Genomic DNA, 17,790 nt, shown 5'->3' with positions numbered 1-17,790 from the left:
ACACAAGAAAAGAAAGAAGTGTAGACGGCCTACCTGTGTACGTTCTGAAAATTTCGAAAGTGTTCTTGGTGTTGTTGAAGATTGACCGGAAAACTCAAAAAATGCCCGGACAACTCAAACTCACGGCGGCGCTCTTGAAGATTAAAAGGAAAATCACTTTCTCTCACTAGAATGCTCTGACTTCTCTCTAGAATTCACAATTGGGTAAAGTGTGAAAATGAGAATTCACTTCCCATATTTATAGAATGAACTTATGGGGGCAAAATGGTAAAACCATCTTTCCCGCCTAAACATTCAAACAGTAATTTTTTGAGAAATTACTCGAAGAAAGGGACAGAATGACGTTAGGGTTCTGTTAACTTGTGAAAAAATCAGACGGACAATTGACGGCACGTCAAAGTGAGTTGAAGTGAGTTAAGTCACAAATTCAAGAGATTTACACCTTCAATACTTAGTCTCTAGAACTTAAAAATATCTAAGAGGAAAATGCGTCCGCCCAGTTCCCAGACGTTTGATCCGAAGGGGAAAGTTCAGACGTACGCAGCATGATGAAAGAACCATAGAGTACGCCTGAAATCAAGGAAGCCCAATCCATTTCAAAAATATGTGGACGCTCTAGGTAGTTAGGAGATAAGCTCCTCCCAGAGTATCAGAACGTCCAGACCAAAATAGGAGGACGTCTAGTCCCACTGCTGAGGCCGCTCTGGGTGGCTAGGAGATAAGCTCCTCCCAGAGTACGAGAACATCCAGACTAAAAAGCAAGGATGTTCATTTTAAATGTTGTGGACGCCCTGGGTAGTTGGGAGATAAGCTCCTCCCAGAGTATGAGGACGTCCAGTCCAAAATATGCGGACGTCCCGATGAGCTAGGAGATAAGCTCCTCCCAGAGCATGAAGACGTCCAATCAAAAGTATGTGGACGTCCAAATGAACCAGGGGTTAAGCCTCTCTCAGAGTATGAGAACGTCCAGTACAAAGTATGGACGTCCAAATGAGCAAGAAGACAAGCTCACTCCAGACTACGAGGACGTCCAGAACAAAATATACGGACGTCTAGGTAGCAAAGAGAGCTTTGAGTCCAAAGTATATGGACGTCCAGGGCAAATGGGAGGTAAACCCAACCCAGAGTGTCAGGACGTCCAGAATGCAAGATCAGAGGAGGCGGCCAGTAAGTGTACGAGCCACCCCCTCTGAGGGGCAAATGTTTAGGGTAAAAATACCCCAGGTACGTGGCCCAATCTCATAGTGACACGTGGCCCTATGAGAGTGTGACACGTGTCCACCTGACAGGGTGACACATGTCAGCTATCTTTAAATACACAATACAACATCAGAAAGAGAAAAAGGCCCTGATTACATCAGGCCCAAATCCCAAGAAACCCTTGAAAGCCGTAAAACGGCGCCCCCCATGACACGTGGCGACCACTGATTGCGCAGCCAATCACGTCACGACATTCTAGGGTACAAACCCTAGAGGGGCACATGTTCCCACCCCTATAAATACCTCAATCATTTATGATGGGAGGGGTGGATTGAGACATAACATAAACATAGAGCATTAAAGAGCTCCAACTTCTCTCTACTTTCTCTCTCTAGATTTTCTGATTTCCGATCTCTAACTTGATCGTCGGAGGCAAATATTCCGATAAACGGAATATTCGTTGTTTTGCAGGTGTCCACGTCTCGTTGTCAGGAGAACGCGACCAGTATCCGAGGAGTTCACAAAAAACCTCGAAACAACTTACACTACTATGATTCGAGGGTATTGTAAAATTGGAAGAATTGAGGATGCACATAAGGTGTTTGATGAAATGCCTTGTAGACCGAATAAGGTTGCTTTTGGGACTATGTTAAGTGGGTTTTGTAAGAAGGGTATGATGGTTGAGGCGAGACAAATTGTTGATAAGATGCTTATGAGTCAGGATTGTTTGCCGAATTTGGTTTCTTATACTACATTGATTGATGGGTATTGTAAGAAGGGTGAGATGGAGGCAGCGATGTCGTGTTTAGATGAGATGGTTAAGCTAGATATTGCGCCGAATTTGATCACTTATAACGCGGTTGTTAATGGGTTTTGTTTGCTTGGTAAGGTTGATGAGGCTAAGAAAATGATGACTAAGATGAGGTTGGATGGTGTAAAGGATGATGTTGTCACGCATACGAGTTTGCTTAAGGGGTTTTGTGTTGCTGGGAGAATAGATGAGGCTGTTAAACATTTAAAGGATATGAGTTCCTTAGGTGTAAAACCTGATGTTGTAGCATATGGAGTGCTTGTGAATGAATATTGCAAGTTGGGAAAAGCAAACGACGCGATTGCTCTATTGAGGGATATGGTAGCAAGAGGTACTCGTCCAAGTGTTAGTAGTTTCAATGCTGTCTTACAAGTTCTTGTAGATAGAGGAGAACTCAACGAAGCAGTTGTTTTCTTGAAATGGATGCCTGAAATCGGTCTTGCTCCTAACTTCCTGTCGTACTATACTGTTATATCTAGTTTAAGTAAAACGGGGAGAAGTGCTCAACTAGTTGGGGAACTTGTAGATTGTATGCTTCGAGATGGTTATCAGCTTGATCATAAGACATACAGTTGCTTAATAACGATGTACTGTAAGAATGGTGAATTGGAGAAAGCAGCTCGAATTCTTAATGATGCTATGAGAGACGGAAATGTGATTAATCTTGACACTTTTGTTGTGTTTGTGGAAGGATACTTTTTAAAGGGAAATAGCTCTGAAGCTGAACAAGTTGCCCTAGAGTTGATCAAAAGATCTCCGGCTAATGTGACAGACGATTATCAAACAGTCTTAAACGAGCTGAAATGTAAATACTTAGATGCACCCAGTCTGTAACATTGTTTTGGGCTCAAACTGACTCATGATCACTTTGCGCATGGTTACATAGGCAAGGAGAGTAAGAACTGTGCCGACTGTCTGCTATTGTTCGACTATGCTATAACTTCTTGTTGGATGGTTGAGAGATACTAATACCCTTAGTCGATTTTGCTTGAATGGAATGCAGGGGTAGAGTAAATTTCTGTTCAAGACTAAAGAGCACACGAAAGGAAAGGTTGGGAGAAGAAAGTAGCAGTTGAGCAGATTAAGAAAGTCATTGTTGTTTCACCAGTTCTCAATCAAAATTTAACTAACATTATGCTCTAAAGCAGTAGAGTTGAGGATTTTGCTTTCTAACATTTCATCATTTGTTTGGACTTCCTAATAATTTTATACAGAGTATGTGTTACCACTATGTGATACGCACTGATTATTAAATACAAAGTACTCTGTGTGTGCACCAGATACACTTACTGTTAAAAGTGTGCAGCAGACACTGGATAGAGTGGCATGATATGACTAAGAATTGCATTTTTGTTTCACCTATTAGCGATGGACGTTCATAATTAGAAATAGTATTAACCAAAAATCTATTGGTAATAGTCTAATAGTGACAGATTCTGTAAAATTCAGGTAGTTTATAAAGGATCTCAGTACTTTTGATGGGTTATGAATATATCAGTCAATTTATAAATTTCAAAAAGGATTTCTTCTGCAGTAAGTTGCAGTTTGGGAGCTCTCTCTTAAGATCCTTCCTTTGTATTTGGCTATGGCAAACAGTTATCATGCTACTTTATCTGCTATTCAATATCAACATTTTTGTAGTCTCATACCCCTTAGGGGTTTATCCCCTCCAAAAGAAGGAGGAAATACAAGTCAATCAGGCTGATTTACAGTTTGTGCAAATCAGGGGTCAATTTCGTCTTTTCAGTCATATTAGTAAGGGTAGTTTGGTCAGCTTGTGCAAACGTTGATATTCATTGCCGTTACCACAAATCCACCTCACTCTCTCTCTCTCTCACTCTTACTCCCTGCAAATCCACTCCACTCCCTGCAAATCCACCTCCTCCTCCTTCCATTAAAATCAATCAACGAACACTCCAACAACAACCCAAAAAATTAAATAAAAATGCGAATGGGATTAATCAGTCACTCAAAACCCAGAATTTCAGCTTCCAATCCTAACAAGTAACAACCACCATGAAAGCTTGATTAACCTCATCATCATCATCATCATCTTCATTCTCACTCCCTCCATTACCACCATTACCCCCTCAATTCAACCTCCATTTCTATGGAACTCAAGCTCCAAAATCCATCACCCAATTCTGAAATTCCGCAAAAACCCACCTTATATGGCAGTTTAAAATGTTGCCACAAATGAAAGGCTTTCCAGAAAGGGTTGATATGGCCCTAATTTACACTCTATTCAAGTAGGGTGTCTTTTGGTTTCGCCGCGAAGTGGCCATTGTTGGGAAGAAGAGGACGACGGGAAGAACTGAAGAAGAGGACGAAGATCTCAGGCTTTCTGGGTTCGTTCGGCGGAAAGCGCAAAGATGGTGGTGGCTGTGATGGGTTTCGGATGGTGGTCGGAGTGATGGTGTTGCGGGTGGAAGAATTAGGAAGATTGGAGAAGATGTTAATAAAATTAAAAAAAAAAAAGAAACAGACGTTAGAGTTAATAACGTCTTCAAAACCAAATAGTAGTATAAAATTAATTTATTTGGCAAGGGGGGCCCACAAAAAGCAACTGATTGACGAAATTCATCAATCAGGCTGATTGCCTGGGTCTGCCTAAAAAAGAAGAAGGAAGTTCCCTTCTCCGTTTAACGCTTTCTAATTTAAATCAAGTTAATTTTTTCAAATATTCCAAATTAGTATGCGTGACTAATCGATAATTCATTTCTGACAAAGGAGCACATACTTGAGGGCTTACAAGGAATTTGGTACAAGGGATAAAAATAAGAGGGATAAGAAATTAAGAAGGGAGTATAAAATAATTAAAATTAGGGTAGTTTCCTACAAATTTTCTGTACAGTAATTTTTTTTTATACTATTTAAAAAAAAAAAAAAAGGAAAGATTGGGTAGACATTTTTTGCCCTATATTGACAATTTGGCATTGTCCATTAAGGACTCTATAACCTCGGTCCAAACACTATAAATAATCTATTATAACTTACAAGTGCAAATTTGGAGATAACATTGATATGAACATGGACTTAGAGATTAAACTTACAAGTATATACTATGTATTTATATATCTTGAAGACCAATTGGCTCTTGGTGTAATGGTGATTGGGACTACACTTGGTAGGGAGGATCCGTCGTGTTCGATCCCCCGCAACAACAATTGGAAGGGGACTGGAACCTAACTACCCAAAACTGATCCCCGAATTCAGATTAGCCCAAAGGGTGAACCGGATAGAACACCAAATATATATATATATATATATATATATATATATAGGGGAGAGATCCGGTAAGAACCCTCCTTATATAAGAATCTAGTATATATAAGAACCAATCTAATCCGTAGGATTAGATTGTGATAGATGCTCCAGATTAAAGGAAAGCTAGTAATGGCATTATAGTAAATATGAAAACAGACTACCACCATATATATACCCCAAATTTTCTCTCTCCTCAAATATAACCCACACTTCATGAAGTTACTACCACACTCTCTCTCCTAAAACCCCCCAAATTCTCTCCAAAAATCACCAAAATTGCTGCTATTTGATGGAAATTCCAACGATTTTTTGTTTTAATTTTCATTCAAAGTCAACGAAAATTATTGTTCATAACATAAACTTGCATCAAACAAGTTTAATTGAACAATTGATTTGCCAATTTTGTAATTTCGAACAGTTTGAAACAAGAATAAGTTGAAGAAAAAATTGAGTTGAAGGAGAAGATCATCAAAAAAGTATACAGAAATTAGTGTGGAAATGCAAAGGTAATTGATAATTTGACAATTTTGGAAGAATTTATGTATTTATTTGGCTTTTTCGATTGATTTGTGCTATTTTTAAACCTAATCAAATTTGCAGAGCACTTAGCTTGCAACGTTAAAATGAAGAAAACCTTCATGTAACCAAAAGTGCTACTATTTGATGGAAATTTCTAGACCTAATCTACCAGATCAAATAAGTTTGTATTGTGTTTTAATTATGTCTAAGTTCTAAGTTACATGTTCAAATATATTTATGCTTCTAGATGTAGTATGTTCTAAATTTAGGTGTAGTGTGTTTTAAAGATGTATGATTTTTGTTTCTTTGTGTGGATTATTGTCACCGTGTATTATAAGTGTTACTTTTGGTTAATAGTATTCATTGAGTGAATTTGGATACAATTTATGACCTAAAATTTCTTTTGATTTGATTTATAACTGATTTTTTTTTTTATGTGTAAGGACTAAGGAGCCATTCAGGTTCGTTTGTGTTCATATACTTTGTGTAATGTTAGCCACGCTATCCGTGACAACAAAGAAAAAGACACTAGGTAACTGAGCAGTGTGTTTTATTTTTCCTGTTGTTTGTTTGGTTTTGGTTGAATGGACGGTTTTACTATACAATCATGTATGGTGTAAGCCGTGTAACTGAGCAGTGTGAGCACGTAGTAGTGTTGTATATTCTGAAGAGTGCTCCTTTTATTTTAATACATTGATGGATATAAACATCTTTGATTCTTTGTATGGAGTAGTATTTTCAGTTTGCTACTTACATTGCATGATCCATATCCTGGAGGAAGTCAGTCTCATAACATTTGAGTTGCTCCTTATTGCTTGCATGTCGTGGTTTTATTAAACATGGTATCGCCCATCATCAAGCTACCTTTTCCCCTTAGAGCCTAGGATCTGATTTTAAAAATTACTAGCAACAAGAAAGATAAGGTTTATAATATAGGAAAAAATTTAGAACATAGGCAGGAAAAAAGAAATAGAACATAGGTGATAAATTTATAGCATAGTAAATAAATTAGAACATAGGTTAAACTTTAGAACATAATTAAAAAAATTAGAACATAAGAAAAAAACTTGAACATAGGTTTAGAACATAGAAAAAAAAAATTAAAACATAGATACAAAAAATTTAGAACATAGACAAGACACACACAAAAAAAAAAAAAAAAAAAAAAAAAAAAAAAAAAAAAAAAAAAACACACACAATTTAGAACATAAGAAAATAAAAAATAGAACATAACTTATTAGCTCTAATTTGTACTTTTGTAGTGAATATATGCTAAAACCTATAAGCTCAATTGGTAGAGCACTATGCAAATGCATAGAGGATGTAGGTTCGATTCCTACATAGATTATCTCTAAAAAAAACTAAAAAAAAGTTTAAAAAAATGTTCTAAAGTGTATTTATTATGTGCGAAAGTATGTTTCTTATGTTCTAAAGTATGTTTACTATGTTCAAAGAAGTCTAATATGCTAAAAAAAAAAGTCTAGTTTGTTCTAAAGTATATCTAATCCATTATGCTTCTTATATTATAAAATTATGATCTTACGTTATGTTCTAAAGTAGGGGAAAAATTTAGAACATATGTAGAAAAAATTTAGAACATAGGTTAAAATTTAGAACATAAGAAAAACATATAGAACATAGGAAAGAAATTAGAACAGATGAAAAAAAAAATGAAAAATAGGGTTAGAATATAGGAAAAAATTAGTACATAGATAAAAAAAAAAAAAAAATTAGGAAATAGGAAATTAATTTAGAACATAGTAAAATAAAATTTAACTTAGGCTAATATTTAGAACACGAAAAAAAAGACTAAATGTATAAAATATATATATATATATATATATATATATATATATATATATATATATATATATATATATATATATATATATATATATATATATATATATATATATATATATATATATATATATATATATATATATATATATTAGCTTGTGTTTTAAATTTTTTAGCTAAATTTTTTTAGCTGACGTTCTAATTTATTTTTTTTCTTTATATGTTCTAAAAATTTTACCTTATGTTCTAATTTTTTTTTTGGAAAATTTGTCAGAAACAACCTTTTAAAGTGTCCATTTTATTTAAAACAACCTTTTAAATTTTTTTTTGCAATTTCAGACCACATTATAAATTTTTTTTATCAAAGACAACCAAATGCTACTTTCTGGCGTTTGACTCTATTTGTCCCGATGTTAACCACTAGTGTGCAACGCACATGAACTCGTATATTGCTTAATACACCAATTTTCACTCCAATTCACTCGTACTAAAAGAGGGCTGAAAGAGAAGCAGAAGTTTTAATAGGAGTTAATTGGAGGAAAAAAGGGGTATATTAAGCAATGTAGGAGGTCACGTGACTCGCACACTCGTGGTCAACATCGGCAAAAATTGAGTCAACGCCGGAAAGTAACATTTGGTTATCTTTGATAAAAAAATTTTATAATGTGGTCTTAAATTGCAAAAAAAAATTTAAAAGGTTGTTTTAAATAAAGTGGACACTTTAAAAGGTTGTTTTTGACAAATTTTCCTTTTTTTTTCTATGTTCTAAATATTTTTAGATATTTTTCTAAACGTTTGTCCAGTGTTCTAATTTTTTTTTCCTTATGTTCTAAATTTTTGTTCCTATGTTCTAAAATTTTTTAGCTTATGCTCTTAAGTTTTGTCCAATGTTCTAAATTTTTTTCCTTATGTTTTAAATGTTTCATGCTTATGGTCGAATACTTTTGTTTCCCTATGTTCTAATTTTTTTCTGTTTATGTTCAATATATTCCTATGTAAAAAAGGCTTAAATGATTAATGAATATGTGACAATTTTATTACAACTAAACTCTCATGCAAACTCTTGTCTCCAATTCTCCAAATTACACAAATAATGAACTTACATGGGATTCGAACCCACATCTTTTGTGCATTTGCACAGTGCTCTACCCGTTGAGCTAGTAGGCTAATAAAATATACAAAAGAATATAAAACTCGAATTTACCTACTATATAAAATATAAACACATAAATTAGTTCCCATAAGATTGTCATATGTTGAATCCCAAAGGAATTACAATACGCACACGAAACACATAACATACATCAGTTAGTGGTAAAAGCATCCATTGAATACCAAAAGTAAATAATATACATCAAGTGCAGGAAAAAAAATAGATGAAATCAAATAATTTCCCCATCTTAAGCTCAAAAATACTTCAGACTATCATGCATCGATCTTTTGTTTCCATTCCACATTCATCAGATTCCTTAGTAGTGAGCTGGTGACTGGTGAGTGGAAAGAGAGGCATAATAATAATTACACCAGCAATGTAGCATGCATCTTAAATCTTTATACTTAAATCACATTTATTAAAGAATCACTATTAGTTACTAATTAAAGGATGACACACTCTGCACAAGTCCATAATTTTTGCAAATATACAAAGATGGAATTGGAGTGAATTGAATGATGGCATCAGTCCAATTATATCTAACCGCTGACAAAGCTCCTATGTCATCTTACTTGTACAATTACACAGATAAATTTACCAAATTTTCTACTTATATCCCTGTTTATTTTAGCATTTGAAAAATCTGCTCATGTTCTAATTAAAGCTATTTCTCCTCAAACACAACCCAAACAAGTTAAATTGAACAATTTATATAGAAAAAAAAACATACATCAGCCCTAGATTTCACAATACTAAATGGTTGCAGCTGATTCAAACAAATCAACTTTTGACATGAAAACATTCATTTAGTTAATGCAAAGAGCACTATATTAAGGACTCGACTTCGGAATCAATACTACGTAGTACGTACTACGTAGTCCACTAGTCCTTGCTAGAAAATGCTTAACAACCACAGAGCTAGATAAATATTTATAACATAAAGATCAAACTTTTAAACATGGAGAGAAATTTTAGAACATTCTTAATAAACTTTGGAACATACATAATAAACTTTGGAACATACATGTACAATTACATTCCTCAGATACGAAGAAAACAAGAGCCGAGAACAAACTAGCATCAAAATCGTATCAAAATTGCATAAATAATCGATCAAAATAACATCAAAATCGCAAAAGAAAATCAAACAAAACAAAATCAAAATTAGAGCAGAAAAATCGAACAATCAAACTGATAAATAATCGAACAAAATAAATATAAATCGAATAGAAATCGCCAAAAAAAAAAAATCGATCGAAAATCGAACCAAAAATCGCCAAAAAAATCGTTAAATATCGCAAAATGATTGACGAAAACCTTAATTTATGAAGAATTCGCACAAAATTCGTGAGTTTAAGCAAATTTAAATGAACAATTTGATGAATCTTGCTTTAAAAGCTTTGAATAATCAAAAAAGAGTTGTAAAATTGGAGAAGAACTTTAGAGAGAGGAAAAGGTTGCACTAAAGAGAGAGAAAGAGCTAACTAATTTTCTAAAGTATCTATTATACCATAAAAAGTTCATTAATTTACAATACTGCCATTATTTTGATCCGGGTAAATGTAGAGCGTTAGATCTAAATTGATCCAATGGCTGAAAATGTTTCTTATATATAATGGGTTCTTATATAAAGGAGGGTTATTATATACTTCCCCCGTTTTCTTTTACTTGCAACACACCTTTTAGGCATGCAGTTTTAGGAGATGATTAGTGAGGGTAAACGAGCGATTTTATCAATATGATTTTTACACGAAGATTAGAATAGGGTTAAGTATCATTAGTAAAAATTATAATTAATAATTTATCTGTTTACATTACATAAACCCGACCTCAAAACACGTGCCACAAGGCTGTGTTGCAAGTAAATAGAAACGGAGGAAGTATATCGAAGAGTGTCCCACAACATTCCTAATTCCTTCTATCAAGTGCAATATGCTCCGATAAAATATACTACAATACCTCTGTTTTACATTAATTGCAAACCAAACGGACATTTTTACAAGATATAAAAAATTTCTTTATTGCAATGACAAATGTGAAACGGATAAAGTAATATATTTTTCATATCATTCTCACTTCCTTCTATCCAAGTAAGCTAACTTAATTATTGATTTTCCATTAGTTTATCCTTACTAATCACTATAGGTAATTATAATTTTTCTCCTAATTGTCTTTTTTGGTTGTACATCTGTCGCTGTTGTACATCTGTCTTTGACTCTATTCTTGGTACAGAAGTAGTGGTTTTGGCTCATTTGGGGAAGGGCTATTCTTGTGGACACCTCCTGAAACCACTTCTTATATAAGTGTAATTATAGGTAGTTTATTACAATTATTAATCAGATATTCGTTGATCTAGATATGGGACAATGCATTTAGCACAAAGTACATAAAAAACTTGTACTATAAATAATAATATTACGGAGTGATCAAATTTTTATTAGTGTTATACTTCCTAATGTTGTTAGAGAAAACACTATCACATGATACGTATTATATTCGTCTAATTATAAACTTGATCAATTTTTATTTATTTTTCAAAGAAATTAAATACATTGAAATTCATATACGGAGTAGTAAATTAGTAACTAGCTCAATTGTATTGATAATTTTTTCTTCCTACTTACAAAAAGTATCTCATACATAATCTGAAATTTGTAATTAAAAAATTACTCTCTCCGTCCTAAAATACATGAGACATTGAACTTTTTTCACTATTCATACATTAGCTTTAACCATAATTTTTTTACTAATATAATAAAATATATTTTATCATAAAATATATTGTTAGATAGATATAATATAAAGTTTCATAATATAATTTTTTTAAAAAAAATTATTAATATTTAATTACGTAATATATAAAAATAAAATCAAACTAGTACATTGACATATGTGTAAATGTATAATGTTAACTGTGTCATGTATCGTGGGACAGGGAAAATACAATTTTTACAAGACTAAGAAATGGGTTGGGCAGTTGGGCCCATGGTTGTTCAACTGTATAGCATAGTTTGTTTTTTTCGTCGACCACTCTGTAAATTGCAACTTGCATAATTTGTGGGACGTAAAACTATGACAAGTCGGTAGTCTCTCGGTACATGTTACCTTTGTTTTTCAAGTTGTCATATAATACCATACAGTATATTAGTATTATTCTTTGTATTATACTTCGTACTCCGTACTATTAGCAGTACCAATAACCATCAATTCAGTGTACTCCCTCATTTGGCAAATAGTTCATATTTCTTGATCATGTCATTGACCATTAATTTACAAATTACTCCAAGTATAATCATTAATTAGTTGGTAAATGTGAGGGTAAAAGTTATCTAGACGACTTGTGTTTCTTTCTTTCTCAAAATGATTAGTTATTTGGTTTAACTCAAATGTAAATTCATGCATGAGACATTTTAATATCATTGAGATGGAAAATGTCATATCATCTCTCATAAGTAGGTCAAAGTTACATCTGGCTTTTTTTTTTTTTTTTAAAAAAAAAACCCGTTAAGGTGTCATTATATTGATAATTTGTCCATCAATACATACGGAGAAACCTCACAAGGGCTATGGTTCTCCCAAATTTGTTATATACCAAAAGGCGTTAAACGGGCTAAATTATGAGCAATAACATTACCGTCCTGTTTAACATGACACCAAATAACGAAATTAAAAGCACAACAAGAAGCTAAAATATCATCAAGAACATTATCAAGATCAGTGAAGAAAATCGAAGCCTTGGATAGTCGGTTAATGAACATTATAAAGTTACATCTGGTTAGTTGTATGTAAATTTACATGATACCGGGTAAACAAACAACCTAATTTAAAGTGCTTTTTATCACATTACAATGTCGTGCTTTTATTTCTTTTCGATTGTTGTTTATGTGTTTCTATCTATTATCAATGTGCTTTTATGATAATATTTATGCTTATATTATAAATATCATGTTCTTTGTTCTGTAAATGTGTGCTTTTATTGCAACAAAGTGCATGCAATTGGATGTATATTCTGGTATAAGTCATTCGTATTTTGTATGTCTGAGATTGATCAATTTCATGTTAAGATATACCTATCTCAAATGTTAAGATATACCTTAACATCATTTTAGGAGTACAAGTACAATCGAGCGTCAATAATATACATTAAAGAGCTCAAATAGTTAGTCTACAATTAATGACATTTTGTAATTCCTCTATATATCTATTTAAAACTAAATATTGTAATGATTGTTAAGTTTTTTTCACATTAATTTGCACAGCAATAATATTGAATAAATTAATTATACAATCAATGCAAAAAAAAAAAAAAAAAAAAAAAAAACTCAAGTTGTCTAAAGTAAATAAAAATCACTATCAATTATCAAACCATATGTCAGTGTATTGATATCAATATATATGCTGCATATATCGCGTGCATATAGAACTAGCCAGCTAGCTTAATATTCATTAATAAAAATTGTCATTAGATTCTTTAATTTTAAGGTACTAGAAATCGTAATAAATAAGTGGTCATTTTTATTGTTACCTAAGAACAATTCTAACCCAATGTGATTTTTACTAGTTTTAATATAAATAAGATAAATTCTTCATACCCAACTACAATAATTGGGTAGCCATTATATTTCAAAGATAAATTCTTCATAATTTAATTTTATACATGGCATTAAATTGATTTTCACTACTCGTAAAATTTACGGATTAAGATTGACTTGGTTGAATATTATTTGTAGAGTGGATAGGGTTTAGCCATATTATATTATTACCCTTTGCAAATTAAATGATTCTTTGCACCTGAAAATGTAATCCATGTAGAACATAAAAAATAAAATAATAAATAAATTAAATAAAAAGCCTCCTTTTTCAGTCATAAGTACATGATTTATATCAAATTGGAGATTGTGGGCAAAAGGTATTTTAATGTCTGCTATGGAGTACTTCCTAAAGTTCCTAAGGATAAGGTGAAATTGTGAAATTTTCTGAAAATGCCCACTGTTTTTCTAGACAACTTATGACCAGCCAATGTATTTTATTTGGAGCCCCTAGATTTACAATTATATATCCTCGATTGTATAAAATAAAATTTAATAAAATTATTTTAATAATAATTTCATATCACATAAGAATATAAGATAAGGTAAAGCCGAACTAAACATAGTCTCATAATTACTCATGTAAGTATAAATATTCGTCTAGATTAAAGACTATTAATCTAAATCAAGGTTAATGTATTAGGATATAAATCATACTTGTACTGTAATTATTAAATATATTGACTGATTGCTTAACTATAATTAATATTCATATCATACTTTAATATCTTCAACTCAACATAAGATAAACTTACAAGTTTATTTAAAGCTAAGATTAATAGATAGAGATCAGACAAGTAGGTTTTGATTAATTTTATCATATTATGGATACCAATAAGCTCTATTAAAAGTCCTGTCATTTTACATTAATATTTTGTACAGTGCACTAGCTGCTGGCTAGCTGCCATGGTGTCCCTCCAATTTATCAAGAGTTGGAATAAGGAGTTCGTGTCTCTTTTACATGACCCAACAATCCAACCAACTTGTACACTTCTTGACTCCTCATTCTCCAACCTTTTAGGCTTTAGAAAGTTCTGTATTTTCCTTCACAAAAATATGAGAAAATAAGACAAAATTAATTAAGATTATGATTTTTTTTTTATTTTTCTTTTTCTTTTTGGTGCTCATTGTAACATAATAATACATTGGTGAGAATTTGGATTTTTGTCCTACATTGAAGTGATGAATTACTTACTTTATTTATTAATTTTTCGCTATTGCATATAATTTTAGATGTTTATTAGACTTACACGGAGTATGTAGTTAAATATGTAGTCAATATAATTCGATCCCGAATCTTGAAAATTAACCCTAGAACTTTTAACTAACCCACTTGACATCGAGTATTCTTAATTTCTTATACAAGTATTCTATATTACAAATTTTAACAACATTTGTCGCTTCTTTCAAGTTTTAATAACATCAAAATTCCGATATTTTGAAAGTGGTTGATATGACAAACAATAATAGTCTATATAATTATTGCTCCATAAATTTTGTACGGAGTATTATTTGTCTCTATGGATAATGCTAATCGATGCACTTAAAGCTTTTAAAGTAACACGTTAAAGGGTAATCATGATAAAACTAGGTGTACAATAGAAATTTAAATTACTCTTCATTGAGACTTGGATTATTTTTAATACAACAAAACATTAAATAATACAGTAATACTTTAAGTGATTAAAAATATGAAATGAAATTAGCTAGTTAAGTGGTGAGATAATTTAGAATGAAGTACACTTAATTCTTTGAAAAATATTATTAACTTATATTCAAAGTAAGTAATTATTGTATATAAAAAAAAAAAAAAAAAAAAAAAAAAAAAAAAAAAAAAAAAAAAAAATTAAAAAAAAAAAAAAAACAAAGTAATATACAAGTCAAAAGCTTCTATATAAAGCTTAAAATATCTATTCTTGAATCTTCTTGATAAAGATGGAAACCAATGACCACATCATGGTGATCATGTGATACTTCCAAGTTCTCAGAAGTGCGCTGTTTAATGCTAATAATATATTAAGATAGAAAGATTATGTCTTATTAGTTTAACAATGTATCAATCTCAAAGCTCAAGTTGATGTATGTAAATCATATTACTAATTAAGTAATTAAAGATTAAAACAATGACAACATTGTCTTCTCCAATGCAGTGTAAATGACATTAGAAATATCAACTTGAATAGCTTATTAGTAGAAAACCTTATCCATATCTAATGTGCAACAAAGTGCATGCTAAGATAATGAAGAATAATTATAACAACAAAGATTATTACTTCAATTAACCAAAAGATGGATCACCTAATATGTACATTACACTAGAATATATACAATATTCCAAGCTTTGAGGTACACTTTTTATTCATTTCCTCTATTATAAGAAAAAGTAAAGCTTGGAAAAATCCTAATCTAATCAAACTAAAGTTAATTAGCTTGGTGTTTTGTAGACAATCTCTTAAGCAACTCATAGGTAGTGACCATAGTAGCAGCAGACATAGACATTGAAGCCCATCTTGGACCCAACCCTCTATAACAAGCTGCAAACCCTCCTTCCTTGACCAAATCCCTAACCGTCTGCGCCACCGTAGGCGGCCGGCCTCGGCTGTTTCGGTCGGCTTCCAAGACTTGCAACCTAGTCTTGATGGTGTCAAGTGGCATGGTAAACAATGCTGAAAACCCACTAGCTAATGCAGCGCTTACACCTTGAACACCTACCATACACAAAGGATTTGGGTCTAAAATCTTGCCATTTTCACAATTTTTCTCATCATTTTTCCACTTACATTTGTAACAACTAATTCCATCCCAAATTAACCTGTAAGAAACAGAGTAAGAACCCCACCAAACTGCACTAGAAGGTGCATATGTTAGAGCAGATATACCAAATCCTCTGTATAACCCTCTAATTCCATCAACACTTAAAATTTTTCTAAATGCATCTAACCCATTTGAGTAATTTGAAGTGGGTGAACATGAAAACCCATTTTTGGGAAATTTTCCTTGAACCATGAGTCTTTGGCTCACAACATCAACTGGGGTCCAAACTAGTTGAGCAGCCATTGATGCACTTAAACCAGCTGCAGCATTAGCAATAGTAGCTGATGAAGTTTCAGAGAATCCAACTCTAATACTTGCTTTCCCAATATTACTCTTGGTTACTTCAAGGGCAGCCATGTATAAAGCTCGAGCCGGGATCGTACCCATTAGAGAGGTTCCAAACCCCCTGTAGAATGATCGAGGGCCTTCCTGTCTAAACATCAGGAAGGCCATCTTTGAACATGGTATCGGAGCCAGATTGACCTGCTGTCGGGTTTTTAACACGACAGCAGGATACAGAGCCGCTGATACCCCTGAAAAAAGGGCGGCTCCTAAAACGAAGAACCTAGATTTGTCAAGCATGTGCCAATCTACATCAGCTGGCAAGCGGATTTCCCTAGATTCCTCTTCAACTGCTCCTAAACTCATCTTTGAAAATACCCCACTTAGCTCAATTCAAGTAAACCAAGAATAAATCAAATCTCAATCTCACGATGCTTGAAATCAACAAATTTTGAATAAATCTGAACTGGGTATTGGAAAAAAAAAAAATTCTTTGAGGAAATTTATCAAACAATTGGAAGGCAATAAGATTAAACACTAAAAACACCCCAGAAAATCAAGAATGAAACGAGAAAAAAGAAATTTGATTCAAATTAATCTCATTTTTTAGATGAATGATATGCTAATTTGGGGATCTGAGTATTGAAGGTTGAATCTGAGGAGAGAGAAAGTGATGATTGAAGAAAGAAAGGAAGATGATAAGGAATTGGCGTCAGCTGAGAGCATGAAAGTGAGCTGAAAAAAGTGGCTTTCAAGGAAGGATTTTATAGAAAGTGGATAAATACGTGTAGGTTGATGTTTGGAAATACTTCACTACTCTGTAATTAAAAAATTAAAATTAAAATAAATCCAAAATTTGCCTGTGGAATGGGAAGACCTGTGGTACCAAGTTTTAGTGGTTTTTTAGTTCTCAATTATGAACCATTGGGCAGAGCAATTGGGTATTTAAATTCATAAATACTACCTCCGTTACATATTAGTTGCAACTTTCAGCTTGGCACGGATTCTAAGACAAAATTTCATAATAGTGGATTAATGAATTAAAGAATAGGTAATTAAGTAAGGGAGGAGAGAGAAAGTGAAGGTAATTAATAAATTACCCACCACCATCAACAACACCTACCCCACCACCGTCGGCCAGCAGCAGCCATCCCACCACCGTCGGCCAGCAACAGCCACCCCACTGCCATTGGCCAGCAACAGCCACCCCACCACCGTCGGCCAGTTGCAGCCACCCTGAAACCACCCAATCTCAACCCGAACCACCTGAAACCATCCTATTTCAACCCTAACCACTCTAAAACAAACCCCCTTCTCAGGCCGACCACCCATAAACCACCCTCCAGCACCCCCGA

The 17,790-nt window shown here is 32.9% G+C and overlaps 1 protein-coding gene across 1 annotated transcript; it reads right to left on the bottom strand.

Moving 5' to 3' along the window:
• Positions 1-15,590: 15,590 nt before the first annotated feature.
• On the bottom strand, positions 15,591-17,189 carry LOC145593074 (uncharacterized). The gene has a single exon (XM_081649582.1). The coding sequence runs from the start codon at positions 16,799-16,801 to the stop codon at positions 15,761-15,763; it is 1,041 nt and encodes a 346-aa protein (XP_081505708.1). The 5' UTR covers positions 16,802-17,189; the 3' UTR covers positions 15,591-15,760.
• Between the last annotated feature and the right edge of the window lie 601 nt (positions 17,190-17,790).

This window comes from Chenopodium album, chromosome 18 (assembly GCF_948465745.1).
Source record: "Chenopodium album chromosome 18, dcCheAlbu1.1, whole genome shotgun sequence".
NCBI lineage: Eukaryota > Viridiplantae > Streptophyta > Magnoliopsida > Caryophyllales > Amaranthaceae > Chenopodium > Chenopodium album.
This window is presented reverse-complemented; position numbering and strand designations above follow the sequence as displayed.

What these genes read in the sequence shown, in the direction of transcription:
- LOC145593074 (XM_081649582.1), bottom strand. Translation starts at nt 16,801, where the DNA reads ATGAGTTTAGGAGCAGTTGAAGAGGAATCTAGGGAAATCCGCTTGCCA.